General features: G+C 39.4%; 1 protein-coding gene across 1 annotated transcript in view; it reads left to right on the top strand.

Annotated features, from left to right (window-relative positions):
- LOC124803496 (calsenilin) overlaps window positions 1-5,421 on the top strand; it is a 198,757-nt gene extending 193,336 nt beyond the window's left edge. Inside the window, exon 5 of the mRNA XM_047264677.1 lies at window positions 5,337-5,421. Within this exon, the coding sequence (XP_047120633.1) occupies window positions 5,337-5,390 (54 nt within the window). The 3' untranslated portion in view covers window positions 5,391-5,421. The remainder of the gene's footprint in view (window positions 1-5,336) is intronic.
- The last annotated feature ends 12,891 nt before the right edge of the window (window positions 5,422-18,312 follow it).

Raw genomic sequence — 18,312 nt, 5'->3', positions numbered from 1 at the left:
GAAGAATGCTGAAGATTAGATGGGTAGATCACATAACTAATGAGGAAGTATTGAATAGGATTGGGGAGAAGAGAAGTTTGTGGCACAACTTGACTAGAAGAAGGGATCGGTTGGTAGGACATGTTCTGAGGCATCAAGGGATCACCAATTTAGTATTGGAGGGCAGCGTGGAGGGTAAAAATCGTAGGGGGAGACCAAGAGATGAATACACTAAGCAGATTCAGAAGGATGTAGGTTGCAGTAGGTACTGGGAGATGAAAAAGCTTGCACAGGATAGAGTAGCATGGAGAGCTGCATCAAACCAGTCTCAGGACTGAAGACCACAACAACAACAACAACATTGTAATCTCATCCCACAAATCTTCTTACTCAATCTTTTCAAAACGTTCCAATAAGTGTAATCTGTTTTCTTGAACGTTAGTCACTACGCGAGAGTGGAAGTTCCACCTAGTTGAAGACACTGAAGGAATTCTCTTGTTTCAGTGTGTCTGTAACAAATCACTTCGCTTAGGCTATGAAGAGAAAGATGTAAATCCAGAAGTACTTTCAGAATCGAACGTTTATATTTTTACTGAAAAAGCAAATTTATTTGGTGTGCATAACAGTGGACATGCTTGGAATGTGGGGAAGTATTCTGCGTCAGTCTATGCAGCACCATGGCTGCCACTCATTGCTCTGGCGCCATCGTATGCCTGAGCGATGAGTTTTTCTTGAATTCTTTTTTAGACGCTCACTAAGCCCACATGCTGTTCTGTCATTAATATTTTCAAAAGTTTCTTCCCCTTAATATGCCGCAGTATAGTGATAAATTCACTTCTGCACGTAGCATCTTTTGTTTCATAAGCCTCCACAGAAACAACAGTGGCAAGATTAATGTATTTCATAAGTTATTCAACGGAAACTCGATACATACAGTCTAAAAGTTTGTTTTGTATGATGTGTGAGGTATATTTACATACATAACAACTAGAACTGCTTAAGTGGTCATATAACACGCTGTCGAGATTTCCTAGAAGAGGTAACAAATCTAACAAATTGCAACGGTTTGCTGCCTCCCGTTTTCCATTGTGAGCCTTTAGTGCTAACTCATGAGCTCAACAAAACATAAGTACGAAACCTCCAGCATGCTGGAGTAGCTGTTGAGTAGCAGTACAACGAAAAACCAGTCCAAAGTTGCAAATTTTACATTTTTTATTCACACGATGACTAGTTTCGGGCAGAGAACTATTTTCAAATCATCCTACATAGCAGAAAAACAGATTTACTGTCACGTATAATACGGGTATTACCAAATTTTTAAGTGTATGCCAAAAATACTGAATATATAGTTTCAAGTGATGGATATGATGTTCATATTTAATCATTTTTTCGTTCCAACGTGGCATATAGCTTTGTAATACGCGCTGTATGTGGCGGTGCTGTGTTTTACTGTTCAGTAATTTTAAGTATTTGACTGTTTTGGAAAAGGTTTTAAAATCATTAATTTTATTGTTGACTTGTACGGTTATTGTATTAATCGTTGTATTCTTGACAGTTGGAGAATATTTTATTAAATACAAAAAGGCCTCCTATATCCCGACAGGGCGCCCCCTTCTTCAGGTTTCCTTACGGCAGCGGAAGGAGTAGACTGTCAGTTGTCTGTATGCACTGTAACTGTTCGTTGCACACCTCTGTCGTGGTTTTCACACATCACTTTCGACTGTGTTACGCAAGTCTTCAAACGATAGTTCTGTATTTTTGGCATTTGGATAAAAAATTTGGTAATACCCGTATAATACAGCAGATTAAAATTGGCTTTCTGCCCTGTACGATGATTTGAAAGTGGGTCTCGGCCCCAAACTAGGCATCCAGTGAACAAAAAACAGTCAAATTTCCAACTTTCGACTGGTTTTTCGTTTTACTAAAAACATAAGCATTCTACTATTCTGTCTAATATGTGTCTGTTCTATGTAATTAATTCATTATGTATCTGAATTGACATTTTATATGCCGAATCAATCTGAACAGCAATGTTAATTGTGCCTAATATTTTGTGTTTACAGCATTTTGTAAATGAAGTCCACTTTCTTCATGTTTCTTTACTCGTTCATTTAAATGCTTTAGATCCTCACAGCCGACTGTTATCCAAAATCCATCTTCACCAAATAACACACAATAGAAAATTTTTTGTTTCTGTTCACTCACTGTTAACCAAGACCTTTTACAGAACCATTCGTTGCAGAATGATCTCTTCTTTCCTCCGTCGATTTGAGACGTCAAGAAATCTTTTGGTTGATGTGCGCCTAACCACTTGATTTCCAGCTTGTCTTCCATAGATAATAAATGACAGGGCATTTCAAGCAAACAGTCTACGAGGATTGCCCAGAAAGCATTGCACCACATTTTTTTTTTCTCAGCTGAAAACAATGCTACGAATGGAAACGTTACGTATGTATTATTTGAAGTCTCCAGAGTAATCGCGGCAAGTTTCCGTCACTTCCAACAGATAGCGTAGCTACAGAACAGTTTCAAAATTGCGTCTGCAGGTGATGTACTTTATAATCAATATGCCGTCATTGAATTTTTCGCTGCAGAGAAAGAAACTGTGGGGAGCTCGACCTGTGTATGTCTGGTTTCTGGCAGTCGTACTACACCACAGCCACGTCATGCTCAATACGTTTCGTACAAAACTGAAAAAATAACAAAATTTTTGGTAAGGCCAGGCCCCTCTGGCCGATTTGAATGAAACGTCCCTACCACAGCACTTCAGTATTTACCTGTACGTCTATCTATTTCCATTTTCAAACTTTCTGACCTATAGGCGGACAATTATTAAACTATATGAAATAAAATCGTCTTAACTTCTGAACGGTTTGCATTAGGACGCTCAAAATGTATTGTTGGCCACAGCTCACAATGGAGTTTAGTGTGCGCTGTAGGGCTTGGTTCAGCGATCAAGCCTCCTTTCATTTGGATGGCTTCGTCAACAAGCAAAATTGACGCATTTGGGGGACTGACTATTTGCATTTCACCATCGAGAAGTCGCTTCATCCTCAACGGCTGATTGTGTGGCTTGCAGTGTCCAGTCACGGAATAATCGATGCGATATTCGGCGATGGCACGCCGACTACGAAGATTTTGGAAGATGATTTCGTCCTCGTTATTCAAACTGACCCTGATTTCAACAAGATGTGGTTCATGCAAGACGGAGGTCGACCCCAGCGAAACAGGAGAGTGTTTGATGTCCTTGAGGAGCACATTGGGGACCTCATTCAGACTCTGGGGTACCCAGAGGGCACTAGGATAGGCCTCGATTGGTCGCCTTATTCTCCAGATCTGAACACATGCGATTCCTTTTTGTGGGTCTATATTAAAGACAAGGGTACAGCAAGAACCCCCAAACCATTGCTGAGCTGAAAACAGCCATTTACGAATCATCGATCAGCGGGCCATGCAGAATTTTGCTATTCGTCGGTGACACATCATTGCCAATGATGGCAGGTATATGGAACATGTCATAACCTAAATCCAAATAACGGCAGTAGAGTTAAAATATTGAATAAAGTGTGTCCACGCCGTAGTTTGTAACTAATTTACGTCTTCTTTCATATACACACATCAAAAAAAGGATTGCATCACCTTGGTTCCAAGAGTTCCGGAACCTGAACAGAAAATTGAAATAGAGATCAACATAAACATCATTTCCGCCCTTTTTATTGCTCATGAAAACCACACATTGCATGTTGTACCACAGTACAGCGAGACCTTCAGAGGTGGTGGTCCAGATTGCTGTACACACTCTAATACCCAGTAGCACGTCCTCTTGTACTGATGCATCCCTGTATTCGTCGTGGCATGCTATCCACAATTCATCAAGGCACTGTTGGTACAGGTTGTCCCATTCCTCAACGGCGTTTCGGCATAGATCCTTCAGAGTGGTTGGTAGGTCACGTAGTCCATAAACAGCCCTTTTCAATTTATCCCAGGCGTCTTCGATAGGGTTCATGTCTGAGGAACATGCTGGCTACTCTTAAGTGATGTCGTTATCCGGCCGGCCGTTGTGGCCGAGCGGTTCTAGGCGCTTCAGTCTGGAACAGCGCGACCGCTACGGTCGCAGGTTCGAATCCTGCCCCGGGCGTGGATGTGTGTGATGTCCTTAGGTTAGTTAGGTTTAAGTAGTTCTATGTTCTAGGGGACTGATGACCTCAGATGTTAAGTCCGATACTGGTCAGAGCCATTTGAACCATATTTTGTCGTTATCCTGAAGGGAGTCATTCACAAGATGTGCACGATGGGAACGCGAATCGTCGCCCATCAAGACGAATGCCTCGCCAATATCCTAAGCCGATATAGTTGCACTATCGGTCGGAGGATGACGTTTACGTATCATACAGCCATTACGGCGTCTTCCGTGACCACCAGTGGCGTATGTCGGCCCCACATAATGCCACCCCAAAACAGCAGCGAACCTCCACCTTGCTGCACTCGCTGGAAAGTGTGTCTAAGGCGTTCAGCCTTACTGGCGTACCTCCACACAGATCTCCGACGATTGTCTAGTTGAAGGCATATGCGACACTCATCGGTGAAGAGAACGTGATGCTGATCCTGAGTGATCCATTCGGCATGTTGGTGGGCCCATCTGTACCGTGGTGATGGTGGTGGTTGCAAAGATGGACCTCGCCATGGACGTCGGGAGTGAAGTTGCGCATCATGCAACCTATTCCACATAGTTTGAGTCGTAACACGACGTCCTGTGGCTGCACGAAAAGCATTATTCAACATGGTTGCGTTGTTGTCAGGGTTCCTCCGAGCCATAATCTGTAGTTAGGGGTCATCCACTACAGTAGTAGCCCTTCGGCGGCCTGAGCGAGTTCCAGTCTCTCTGTATCTCCTCCATGTCCGAACATCGCTTTGGTTCACTTCAAGACGCCTGGACACTTCCCTTCCTGGCAAAAAGAAACAATGCGGACGCGTCGACCCGTGGTATTGACCCTCTAGGCATGATTGAACTACAGATAACACGAGCCGTGTACCTCCTTCTTGGTGGAATGACTAGAACTCATCGGCTGTTGGACCCCCTCCGTCTAATAGGCGCAGCTCATGCATGGTTGTGTACAACTTTGGGCAGGTTTAGTGACATCTCTGAACAGTCAAAGGGACTGTGTCTGTGATACAGTACCCAGATCCAATGTCTGTCTTCAGGAGTTATAGCAACTGAGGTGATGCAAAACTTTGTTTGATATGTGTGCAGTTCGATAATTGTAGCCTTGCGGTTAATTGTGGAGCACCTTGGACAGGCCAGTGGCAGTGGGACTTGCTGACGTGAGCGGGTGGCCCGCGCTCGCTCTCTGTTGCAGGACGAGGTGATCACCAAGTCGCTGCAGGTGCTGGACGCCGGCAGCGGGCTATGATGGCCGGCCCGGGCGGCGGCCGCGGCCGGGGGCGGCGGGGGCGGCGCGCCCGGCGTGCGCCTCTTCCGGTGGCTGGTGCGCGGGCCCGCCTCCCAGCACGCGCTCGCCGCCTACGAGGCGTCGCTGCGCTCCCACTGGGCGGCGCACTGCGCGCTCGGCGCCGGCTAGCCGCCCCCGCACCGCCGCCGACGCCTACGCCGACGCCGGCCCCGCTGCTTGCGCTGTACGCCGCACGCACATTCGTCTCGCCTCACGCATCCGCAGGCCGCCTCCCGACGACGAATGGACAGGACTCGAGTGATGGTACACAGACAGTGCAAACGTTTTTGTTGTCGCTTCGCGCCCTCGCTGCCGTTAAGTGCCTCTGAAAAGGATCTATGTGCCAGCATTGCCTTCGGGGAAGCACCTCCGCTCATCTGGCGGCGATTCAGCCACTGCGTTCCAAATCGTACACACACACACACACACACACACACACACAAGACAGTTCTTCCCGGCACGAGAAATCAATCGAAGTCAAAACACGTATCAGTGCAGCCAATAATTTCATTTTAGGTACGCAAACTTTTCAAATATTTCCGAGACCTCTAGTAGCTCTGGAAGGCAACTAAATGATCGGAGACGATAGTGGCCACTTCCAATCAGAACCCAGGAAGGCGGCGTGCGCGTTCCCCTCTGTCAGATGAGTGCCTGTCAAACTAACAGACATAAGACTTCCCCGTTTCCCTCCTGAAGTTTTGTTTAACAAGAAGCAGAAGCCCGCAAAGCAGCACGAAATGCAGACACGTAGAACGGCTGCTTCGCTTTAAGCCTTGTGACAATTTATTACACGCGCTTCTCCGGAGCTGCGTACGACAAAGGTCTCCCCGACGATCCGTGCAAGTATTTGTTTTGCGTACGTGCCCAACTGTATTGCGCTGTGCAGCTGCAATCTTGAATTACAATTGTGACAAGAAGAAAAAATCCATGTAACAAGAACAGATTCCATCTGTCAGCCAATGCTGTCACGCAAAGACAATCATAGTTGTTTCTGCCACCTCTCCTAACACATCGTCTACTAATTGACATGCCTAACCTTGGATAAGCACTACGAGACCCCACACAAAACTTTGGAATTTTCCAGAAATCAGTCCCTTCGATGGTTGCCATAATATTCCGGAACTAACTGCAGCAGAATCCTCACTAGAGGATATAAATAAGTACTGCTTCGGCCACAAGACAGACAATATGTGATCATAATCTGGTTTTGGCTAAGACACTACTGATATGTAGTTCATACATAGCATTTCCAATGCATATTTGGTAATGAGTACCATGATGCATCCTTTTTAATCTAAAAATAATAGTAAAATTGTCAATGCAAAACAATTGCGAAAACAAGGGAAAATAACGTACACTAACAGCTAACAAGTGCCACTGCAGTTCGTCTGGACTAATAAGAAATTTGAGAAATATTTTCCCTCAGTTATTTCAAGAAGCAGACTTGCGCTATATTTTCTTATTGTTCCTCAAAATTTTTCTCACATGCGAGAAACAATGTTCGTGTCTCCAATCAGTTTGATGACCAGTCGAGCTCGCTAGTAAAATGCTTGAGCATAAGGATGACAAAGGCACTTACACCTTTTACATCAGACTCAAAGATATTTTTACTGCCATGTTGAGCTACCCTTTGTTTTGACACCATCTGTTATGACAGGACGTCCTGTTCCTACCAGGATTCAAAGATCTCAGAGTATTTAATTATTGTTGTAAAAAGACATTTTATAAACAAAATTTTCAGCATAAAATTAAGCACTACTTGCTGCTTATCATATCACATTACTTAAATGGTCATACGTAAATGTATTTTTTCGCTTTATGTTTCAATAGAAATGATATTGATTAAGATGCAATGAAAATATGATTAGGAAATTTTCCTGTATTTAGACTGATGCTGGTGACCATATTGAAAGATCATTGTGTTACACTTCTGCTGGGGCACGTAGGTAATTGTCACTTCATTCCCAAAACTACTTATTGCAAATTAATTCCTAGTTCATCTTATTTCTCTTCTTATCAAGATATGAATACTGTGTGGTGTTGCTGTTTGTTTCTTAAGAATGAAACACCCTTACATTGTGTGTTCTCTTTGCCTCTCTATATCTCACACCTGTTACTTACTTAAAGAAGAGTGTGTAAGAGGTATTATAAAACTCTTACTGTGCTTCTCTAGTTTATGTCTCTGTTCGAATTATCTGAGAAAAGTAAGGGTTGGGAATTTCTCAGAACCATATAATTTTCTCAGCAGCGAATATATGTAGTCTTACATAGATTTATTTGAAAAGTTCTATTCTGTTTCAGTTTACATCATAAGACAACCATAATTAAGACTCTTCTTACTTTTGCCTGTGTTCCCTTCAGTATCTTGTCAATTTCTATAGGAGACCCAATCCAAAGTAAAGAACTACTGAATATTTTCACAGTTTTAGGTTTGAGTGCGTTTTAGAAGTAGACGTCATTGTATGAGTTGAGTAATTGCTACTTTGATGCGTTACTTCTTATCAGGTGACAGTGTAATGAAGATTGAGCCCATCAGCACAGTTGTGCACAGCGACTGTGGTATACTTCAAAAAAGGAAAAGGAATTCCGTAATCAGCAAGCAGTCATTGCAAATCTAGATTATAGCTCTTAATTATCTACCTTCACGGTATGAGTCATATAGACTCGTCAAGCTTGTGACAACATGTTACTATATGAACATACCATGTACATAGCCACACTCAAGCTGGAAACTGGGTATGTGCATGTTAAAGTCATATAGCGACATATATTGTCACAAGCCTTGCAAGTTGGTATGAATTGGTTTAAACACACTGAAGATAGCCATTCAGTAGCCAGAATCTAGATATGCAATGAAATACGGATCAGATTAGTGACTAACTGCTGAATTTCTTTTCCTTTTTTGAATCTTTGAAATTATGCCCTACTGGCAGTTTTCTTCCAAAATGAAAATAGCTTGCAAATAAAAGCCTTTGATCAGTATACAAATTTCTGTTGTGTTGGGAAAGAACTCGCACCACAAAAACTGGGTGTTACAGCACATTGTATTGAATTTTAGATCAATAACTACGTTGCTAAAATATATAAGCCAAATGAAGAAAATAATGTCATTTCTCAATCAATAACGTCTTGCCAGTTAAGTGATATAGAAACTACCTTAGTGCCCCAATCATTTTATTAGGCCTTCAGCAATATTTTTATGGGATTAAGTTGAAAGAGCAATAATAAATACTGAAAACATATCACCAAGCAAATAACATTGGCAATAAGTAATTTTTAAGTCACTCAAATAATATTAACATCTGTAATTGTATTGCCCAGAATTACAGAAACTTCAATTAACAAATAATTTTTCACACAACAACGTTTGTCCAGAATTATTTATGGTAATTTTTGTACAAACTTACTGCTAGTATCTTCCATTGTATTTAAAAAATGCATTTAACTATTTTAAGAAGCTCAACATTCTGTGATGATGAAGAGAATTTGTCACTTTGTTCCATTACCAAGAGAACAAATGTAAGATCAATATATTCTTCGATATTATTTAATTAGTACATTGAGATAAATCAAGCTACTTACCTAAATTAATGCTGCATACAAAATTTCCTTTTTCGCTTTTTTAAATTATATGATACTATACATCAACAGAGAACATCAGTTGTTGAATAAATCGTAATTTATACAACAATATGACACTAGTAAAATAAGTATCATGACTGATTCAATGTTGCCTCTAAACATTATCATTTGGACTGTGATAAATGCAGCTGTTCAAAATTTCATGCATGCCCCTAATGAAAGTATTTCCGAGAAAATTCTCTCAGGTATAAACATGGTGCATTTTTGAAGTGAAGGCAGCAATTCAGATTTCCTAATTGTGAACATCAACTTGCCGCTAAGGGAGAAATGCTTCTCGTTCCTAGTTCAGTGGATTAATATATTAGACAATAGCTTTGTTTGGGTTGCTACTGTTCACCATTGATCAATAGTTAACTAGCTCTTAAACGATAACACCATTAGTAGTAAATGTTAAACATAGATTACATTGTATTAGAAATACTTTAATTCATTGGTAGACTTTTATTAGGCCTTTAAGAACAAGAATTTCCTTTTTCTGAAATTAAAAAAAGGATTCTCGTGTTTAACTTCTGCGTTGTTGTTAACATAATCTGGATTAACATTACACTTCATCATTGAGATCATAGATGATTAAAGTAGGTGAATTAAGCAAACTACAGCAAAAAGTCCATCGCCATTGCAATGTTGCTTGTTGATGAATTAAAATGTCAACAGCAACTGTGTTCCTTAGATGTTTCTGTTTCCATTACAATTATACCTGTATTTGATATAATTAAGCATGCCTAACGCTTTTCAGGAAACTGACTAAAGATTTCTCCCCAACCCTTCCCTTATTTTGTTCTCTAAAAAAGCAAGACTAGTTCTGTTATACTTCCAACATTTTATACTCCTTATTCCATAATAATTCTGCAGTAGTAAATGGTGTTGGCATAGTTTCAACATATTGTAAAGTAGTGCATCTTAAAACAAGTGTGATTTGCAGAGTATAACTTGATTCAGTCTTAGTCTGTTGGTACACTGTAGTGACAGACAATTTATTACAGTCATGCCAATAACTGAAATGTTATGGTTTGCTGATATTCCAGAAATAAAATACGTAGTCAGGATTACAATCACCAGAGGCCTACATAATATTTAACATATTACAAAGCGAAGCCAGTGTTTATGAATTTTATGTGATTATGAGTAACATGAGTAGTATAAGAATTTGCTCTATATTGTAGATGAAGTTTTTTAAGAGAATGTATTCATAAAAGTAAAATACATGAAAAGTTTGAAGCAATAGCTAGTATTAGAGAAAAGCCTGTAGGAAATTTCGAAGTTGTTGTTGTGAGCAACAGCCAAGTGTGGTACTAGCAGAGAAAGCTTGTAAGAACGGGAGGACTAGTTAAACAGTCCTTAGAACCATCTCTGTCAAAAACATAAAATTACTACTACTTTACAAGAGTTTGGTTCGTATTCTTGAAAAATGACAATTTTTATCATGGTACAATACACAGATGTGCTGCTGGTTTTGCTTTCCTGTAAAAATGAATGTGATATAGAAGGTTAAGTCAGATAACAATTTTACAGCGATAAAGTGTTGTTAAATTTGCATTCCTGTTACAAAATGATGTTACAATATTTGCAACATATGTACTTTCTTCATATGTGTATATAATATTATGATATTCATAGTGGTTGATATTTTAAAAAGTTTTTGAAGGTTTTGGTCATATTTTTAAGATACTTGTCCCCACAATTTCTGCTACCTGTCTTTATTTTTTGAGAATCACATCACATTAAAGCTTATTTTAATAAGACATCAGTCAAGAAAATTCAACCCATTGTGACATTTTATGTAAACAAACTTGAAAGAAAGTGTGAAACAAAGCATAAACATTTTATCTTCTTTAGTAACTGACTTAATATGAAGACTCTGCAGTTCAAAGATGCTGACTATACTTGCATTTTTAAACAACCAAAACTGCATCAGACACATTTTCTGTAAAACACATTCAATCTTTATGATTGAGCCTTTAACTACACATACTGTTATTTACTTCATAAAATAATTGTTTATACTATTGTACAACATGAGATATTTTTTGCATATATCCAGTATAATAAGTGTTAAAGACTGCAAATGTGGTTTCCCAACAGAAGGCCTACTGGTTAGGGGTGTATCAGTTTTTATGAAGATGTGTTGAACATGTATGGAATAATTGCAGCTACATGAAGTTGTTATTGAATGGCAAATATATTGGATATATCAGGTCACATCTTTTGAAAAATTGATCTGTTAAACTGTAACAAAGATTGTCATAATTTTGCTTGCAATAAAGAAATGAGTTATGTAAATTTTATAAATTGTTACCAAAAACTTAAATATCAAATAATTTGTTTACAAGTGCCAAATATAAGAGCACTTCCACAGTGTATCTGCCACAATCTTCTAGGTATTTCTTAGATTTCACTTTCTCAATATTTAAATGTCATAATTTAAACCCATAAATCACAATGTTGACTCACACCATAACTCCAAAAATGAATTTTCAGATCTACAGCATATACACAAACTATGGGTTAATGCAAGGCCTGTTTTTTTCATAGTTATGTGTGGATTCTGGAACATACAATATTGTATATGTTAATAGCAAAAATCCCATCATAATTTCCTATTAGTAATTTCCTTAAACCACAGAGTACCAGTGAAACAGTGCAAGGTAAGTTACTATGTTTGTACTGAGTAGCTCTGTCCCATACCGAAATATTCTCTCTGATACAGAAAGTGATGCTCAGTATGAAGGATGAAACTGGCATTCAGATATTGAAAGTAGCACCTTTTATTAAAATAAATAAATAATAATGACATCACTTGTAAATGATGACTAAACACACACACACTTCACTGCAATTACTGAAAGTAGATGTTGCAGGTTACATGTGCTTAATTTTTAGGAATACAAATGTTACTCACCTATTCAGTGCCATGAATATCTCCCAGAAATCTAAATCCTAGATCAGCTGCTTGCTTCACAAGCAGACAATAATCTGGAAGTAATTTTACAACTCAGGTCACTAATATCTTCTAGTCTCCGTACATAAAGGCTATAGAGTAGTCATATGTTATCTATATAATGATAGGGTCAAATGCTGTTTCCTAATGACACATTAGGCACTCAGTTCCAAGTACTTTTCTACCTCATATACATCACAAAATCAAATGGAGATGTCAAAAAGTATGACCAGTCATTCATTTCACCAAATGGCCTAAGAGAACAAATAATTAATAAAGTACACAACAGAAAATTAACAGCACAGCTAGGCAGCAGCAGGATTGCTCATTCCAGCATGGGAAATAATTGAAGATACAGCAATTACAATAATGTTTTCTGTGGAGAAGAGGGAAGGTTCACCAATAGTAGGGATCAACCATGTAACTTGGATGCCATAAATATAACATTATTGGCTCGATACGAAATTTACAGCAATTGATGGTATGCTGAGGGGCAAATAACTTTTTGTATTAATAACGGTTTTTGAAATCGAACAATATACATTAGGGACATTTGAAACGCTTTGCAGAGATTTCACTGGCTTGACCTTTTCCTGTTGAACTGGGGTAGGTAATTATGTAAGTAAACGTTGCCAATATTCACCTACACATTTATAATCTCAAGACATTTTGGTGACATCTCCAAGTAATGTGTCAAGATCGTTACTCTACAAGGACCAGCTGTTTCAAGGTACCACAGTATAGTAAGTATCTGATTTGTGAAATCAATTTTTCAACAATTGCATATGTAGGAAGGCACCCACCAGATTTCCTCTCAAGTCGGCCACTGAGGTGTAGAGCGTCAGTATCGGTTGATGTCAGTACTGAACATTACAATGTTGACTGCTCCCTTGAAGGAACTACTATGAGAACTAACACATTACACTGAGCCTCATTTACTAGAACTCATGAACTTCATGAAAATGAGATAGAAAATATGGATTTAAGCAAATTGTCAAAGGCATAGGGGTACAATAAATGAGTCATACAAATACTATCATGTTGGATGTCACAATTATGTGTAACCACAGAGTCTGATCTTATAACATTACCCCTAGTTCTTTCTTTAAGCACATCCAGTTTGAGAAAGGAACCTAATATTGTGTTACAGTAGTTGTCTGAAATGGAGTGTGTCATTTTTATCATATGCCACACAGATTTAGAATAATCCTATCACCTTTCAACTGAACAGCAAAGAATAATTTCAATATGTTGGTTCTACAAGTTGAGTCACTCCTGTCAGTAATTTGTGGGAATGGTAACAAATGTGAACTTTGCAGGAAGAACTACATAGAGTAATGTGCTTTAAAGTTGATTGCTACAACTCACATTCCTAGCTATGTAAAATAAAACTGATCTTTTGACATGTACATAAACTGAAAACCACAGGTATAAAACAAATATGGAAAACCATTGAAAACTGAATATACAGCATTCTAATACTGTCAGCCAGTAGAATTGTAAGCATTCATCCTGAGTGGACAGCACCTGTTCCTTCAATGTCTGATCATATAAATTCTTGCTTGTAATTTATTTCTCCTCACTGAATTCTGGAAACTGCATAGAATGGATTGCATCACTTGCAGTCTTTGTCAGAAAAATAAGAGGTGTCAGCACAGCCGAAAAATCAGAAAACATGAAATTTCGGTGTTCTTTCTTTGCCATAACAATAATTATGGAATCTATGAAATAAAAATACTATGTCAATTCTTCTACACTTGGAAACAACTGACAAGTATTTAAACTGTATTTAAAAAGATTTGGTCAACTGCAAAAGACAGAATACTTGGCATGCAAGACAAAGCAGTTACTGCTGGATCAAGTAGTCATTTAATATACACTCCTGGAAATTGAAATAAGAACACCGTGAATTCATTGTCCCAGGAAGGGGAAACTTTGTTGACACATTCCTGGGGTCAGATACATCACATGATCACACTGACAGAACCACAGGCACATAGACACAGGCAACAGAGCATGCACAATGTCGGCACTAGTACAGTGTATATCCACCTTTTGCAGCAATGCAGGCTGCTATTCTCCCATGGAGACGATCGTAGAGATGCTGGATGTAGTCCTGTGGAACGGCTTGCCATGCCATTTCCACCTGGCGCCTCAGTTGGACCAGCGTTCGTGCTGGACGTGCAGACCGCGCGAGACGACGCTTCATCCAGTCCCAAACATGCTCAATGGGGGACAGATCCGGAGATCTTGCTGGCCAGGGTAGTTGACTTACACCTTCTAGAGCACGTTGGGTGGCACGGGATACATGCGGACGTGCATTGTCCTGTTGGAACAGCTAGTTCCCTTGCCGGTCTAGGAATGGTAGAACGATGGGTTCGATGACGGTTTGGATGTACCGTGCACTATTCAGTGTCCCCTCGACGATCACCAGTGGTGTACGGCCAGTGTAGGAGATCGCTCCCCACACCATGATGCCGGGTGTTGGCCCTGTGTGCCTCGGTCGTATGCAGTCCTCATTGTGGCGCTCACCTGCACGGCGCCAAACACGCATACGACCATCATTGGCACCAAGGCAGAAGCGACTCTCATCGCTGAAGACGACACGTCTCCATTCGTCCCTCCATTCACGCCTGTCGCGACACCACTGGAGGCGGGCTGCACGATGTTGGGGCGTGAGCGGAAGACGGCCTAACGGTGTGCGGGACCGTAGCCCAGCTTCATGGAGACGGTTACGAATGGTCCTCGCCGATACCCCAGGAGCAACAGTGTCCCTAATTTGCTGGGAAGTGGCGGTGCGGTCCCCTACGGCACTGCGTAGGATCCTACGGTCTTGGCGTGCATCCGTGCGTCGCTGCGGTCCGGTCCCAGGTCGACGGGCACGTGCACCTTCCGCCGACCACTGGCGACAACATCGATGTACTGTGGAGACCTCACGCCCCACGTGTTGAGCAATTCGGCGGTACGTCCAACCAGCCTCCCGCATGCCCACTATACGCCCTCGCTCAAAGTCCGTCAACTGCACATACGGTTCACGTCCATGCTGTGGCGGCATGCTACCAGTGTTAAAGACTGCGATGGAGCTCCGTATGCCACGGCAAACTGGCTGACACTGACGGCGGCGGTGCACAAATGCTGCGCAGCTAGCGCCATTCGACGGCCAACACCGCGGTTCCTGGTGTGTCCGCTGTGCCGTGCGTGTGATCATTGCTTGTACAGCCCTCTCGCAGTGTCCGGAGCAAGTATGGTGGGTCTGACACACCGGTGTCAATGTGTTCTTTTTTCCATTTCCAGGAGTGTATGTACTGAATGTTGTAAAACTGTTAAAGATAGAATGAAGTTATGGTAATGAAAGTAACTGAAACTGGGCAACAATTGGTTTGTTGAGAATAAAAGCTGTACATATTTATATATACATGTAGCAGATAATTTTACATGACATTTGTAAAGGAGAGAATTTTTTCCTATTAGTTCAACACAGAACAATTATTCCGACTGGATCTTACCTCGATGTTGAGAGATGGCATTCTGTCTATTGCATCAAAAGCTTTGCACGTAGGGATGTGCTGCCATCTTATTTTTCTATCACCTTTGGGTGAATTACCAAAATTTACCTTTTTGATGTAATCAATCAGATTTAACAACACAAATTGGCAGTCCTAAAAATTTGTGGTAACAATATACAGCATGAATGTAAATGGAGAACAGGTGAAAATGATGCAAATGAACAATGAAGTTTTTGGAATTACATTATAATTCTGTTAACTCTTAATAACATACTTGAGGACATTCAGTTCCAATTAAGGACATGAAAAGCCAGTGCAGAAGCTGGTAAATATTTACGTAAGTTGTTAAATGCTGTCACCATTTCTACCAATTTAAAAAGGTGGAATAGAACATTACATCTTCACTTTAAAATGATATATATATTTTTTAAACATACCAAACCTAAAACTGTTTCTAAGTATCTTCTGTGTAAAATTGTATTTATAAGCTATTTATCTAATTAAAAATAAAATGTTATCACTGAAATAAATGAAAAATGTAAAATAGCAACAGCATGAAAACTAGTTCTGAAAATAAGGAATTTGTTAGCATCTTATATCAATAGAATTGTTGAGTAGTCTTCCCTGAAGGCATTTGTCTGGAGTGTAGCCTGCTATGGAAGCAATTCATTGATGATCATCGGTTCAAGCAAGAAGAAATTAGATGCATTTGAAGTGCGTTTTGCTTTAAATGAGTGGTGAAGATTAGATTTAAGAACAAATGAGGGCATTCTGAATCGAACTGGAAAAACGCAAATTTATTGCAGAACATGTATAAAAAAGAGATCTGTTGATAGTACACACCTGAGGCATCAAGGAACAGTTAGTTTGGTTATGGGGAAGGGTAAATGTTTTAGATGGAGACCAAAGCTTGAATATTATAAAGAGGTTCGAATACATGTAGGTTGTGGTAATTATGCAGAGGTGAAGAGGCTTCTACACAATAGCCTAGCATGGTGGGCTGTATAAAACCAGTTGTCACACAGAAAACCACAAAAACATCCATATAGTTAAAGCAGATAATACACTGAACATGGTAATTCTTCATTTCAGAAGATTTAGCAATAAAATCTGCGTTAATAGGTATAATTTCAATGGCCATCATTTAATGTACAGGCTACAGAAAAGGAAGCAACATAAGCACTTCTATGAAGTAGTTAATGTACCTACACTACAACATTTTACATTCTTATAATACACAATTACGCAATGAGGAACTGTTCTCAAATGTCATCATCATAACAAAATTTTAATTCGGTTGGGAAGTAATCAAATGTCTCATTGAAATAATAAATATAGGAAAAATAACTTTTATCCAAAATCAGTGCTGATTTAGCAAGTATCGATCATTTGAAACTTTGCTTTCTCTTTTGTCACAAGATATCCTGCAAACCATGGATGGAAGGCAACAGTTGTATTCCATGCTCCTAAATTTCCAGATAGCATTTAACACAGTTCCTCACTGCATACTGAAAAGTATGGTCCAAACATCTGAATACATTCTCAGACACATTAGTGGCTCATTGATTTTTTAACTAAGAGAACCTCGTACATTGTCCTGGATGACAAAAGTTCATCAGCTTAAGGTTCTGGTCTAGAGTAGCCCAGGAAAAGAGATTGGACTGTTCTTGTTCTGTATATACATACACAATCTGGTGGATAAAGGAAGCAGCAGTGGTGTGCTGTTTGCACACTCACATCCATTAAATATATAGGTATAGTGTTGTAAAGCAACATGAAATGGAATAAATTTGTAAGGCAGGTTTAGGGAAGGTGAAGGGACAATTTCAGTTTATTGGTAGGATTGTAAGAATGTGTTGCTCGCCTATAAAGGAGACTGCATAAAGAACACTTGTGCAACTCATTCTTGAGTACTGCTCAAGAGTTTGTACTGAAAGAAGATGTTGAAGCAACCCTTTTGAGTTTAAAGAATCAGCATTTCTGAAAACAGATAGATCGATTCTACTGCCACCAAAATACGTCTAATGTAAAGCTCACATGAATAAGGATATAGAGAGTCACTTTCCTCTCAGTAAATTTGAGTGGATGTGGAAAGCGAATTAGTAGTAGTGGTACAAGGAATCCACTGCCATTCATCATACTGTGTCTTGCTGAACGTAGTTTATGTTGTAGATATAGAACAATAAGAACATGGTTTATATATGTTTGTGAAATACATAATCCTTTTATAATAAATAACAAGAGGACATAAAATATGATGGAAAAATATTTTTACATAAACATGTAATGAAAGTTATTGTCACCCTTGAACAATTTAAATTAAGAAGTTCGCAACTCAGGTGAAATGCTATAATCAACTCTGAAATAGAAAATACTCACAATAAAAATTAGGGAAAATAAAGAAGGATCATACACAACAAATAAGTATGTTGTGTGAGATGAATAACATCACTCCACTGATCATACAGAACAGCATTTTTAATTAATAAATGTTAGCCTAGAACTAAGCAAAGAAATACTCAATCTTTAAACAGTGAATGTTTAAGTGTAGTTAATGTAAAAGTCAAATATATTATTCATACAAAAAAGCAAATAAATAAATATGAGCGCCAGCATAATGACATCTGTAGTGAGAATAGGAATAAATACATTCCTAGCATAAATAGGTCGAAGAAATAAAAATTAATGAAAAAATTAGAAAGAAGTTTAAGATATAATGCTATTTAACAACCATAAATCGAGGTGCATTTTTAAAGCCAATAAGATTCCATATTCGAAAATCTTAAAAGAAATTGTC

The sequence above is a fragment of the Schistocerca piceifrons genome, chromosome 1, assembly GCF_021461385.2.
Source record: "Schistocerca piceifrons isolate TAMUIC-IGC-003096 chromosome 1, iqSchPice1.1, whole genome shotgun sequence".
Lineage (NCBI taxonomy): Eukaryota > Metazoa > Arthropoda > Insecta > Orthoptera > Acrididae > Schistocerca > Schistocerca piceifrons.
Note: the sequence above shows the minus strand (reverse complement) of the source record. Positions and strands in the feature narration are given on the sequence as shown.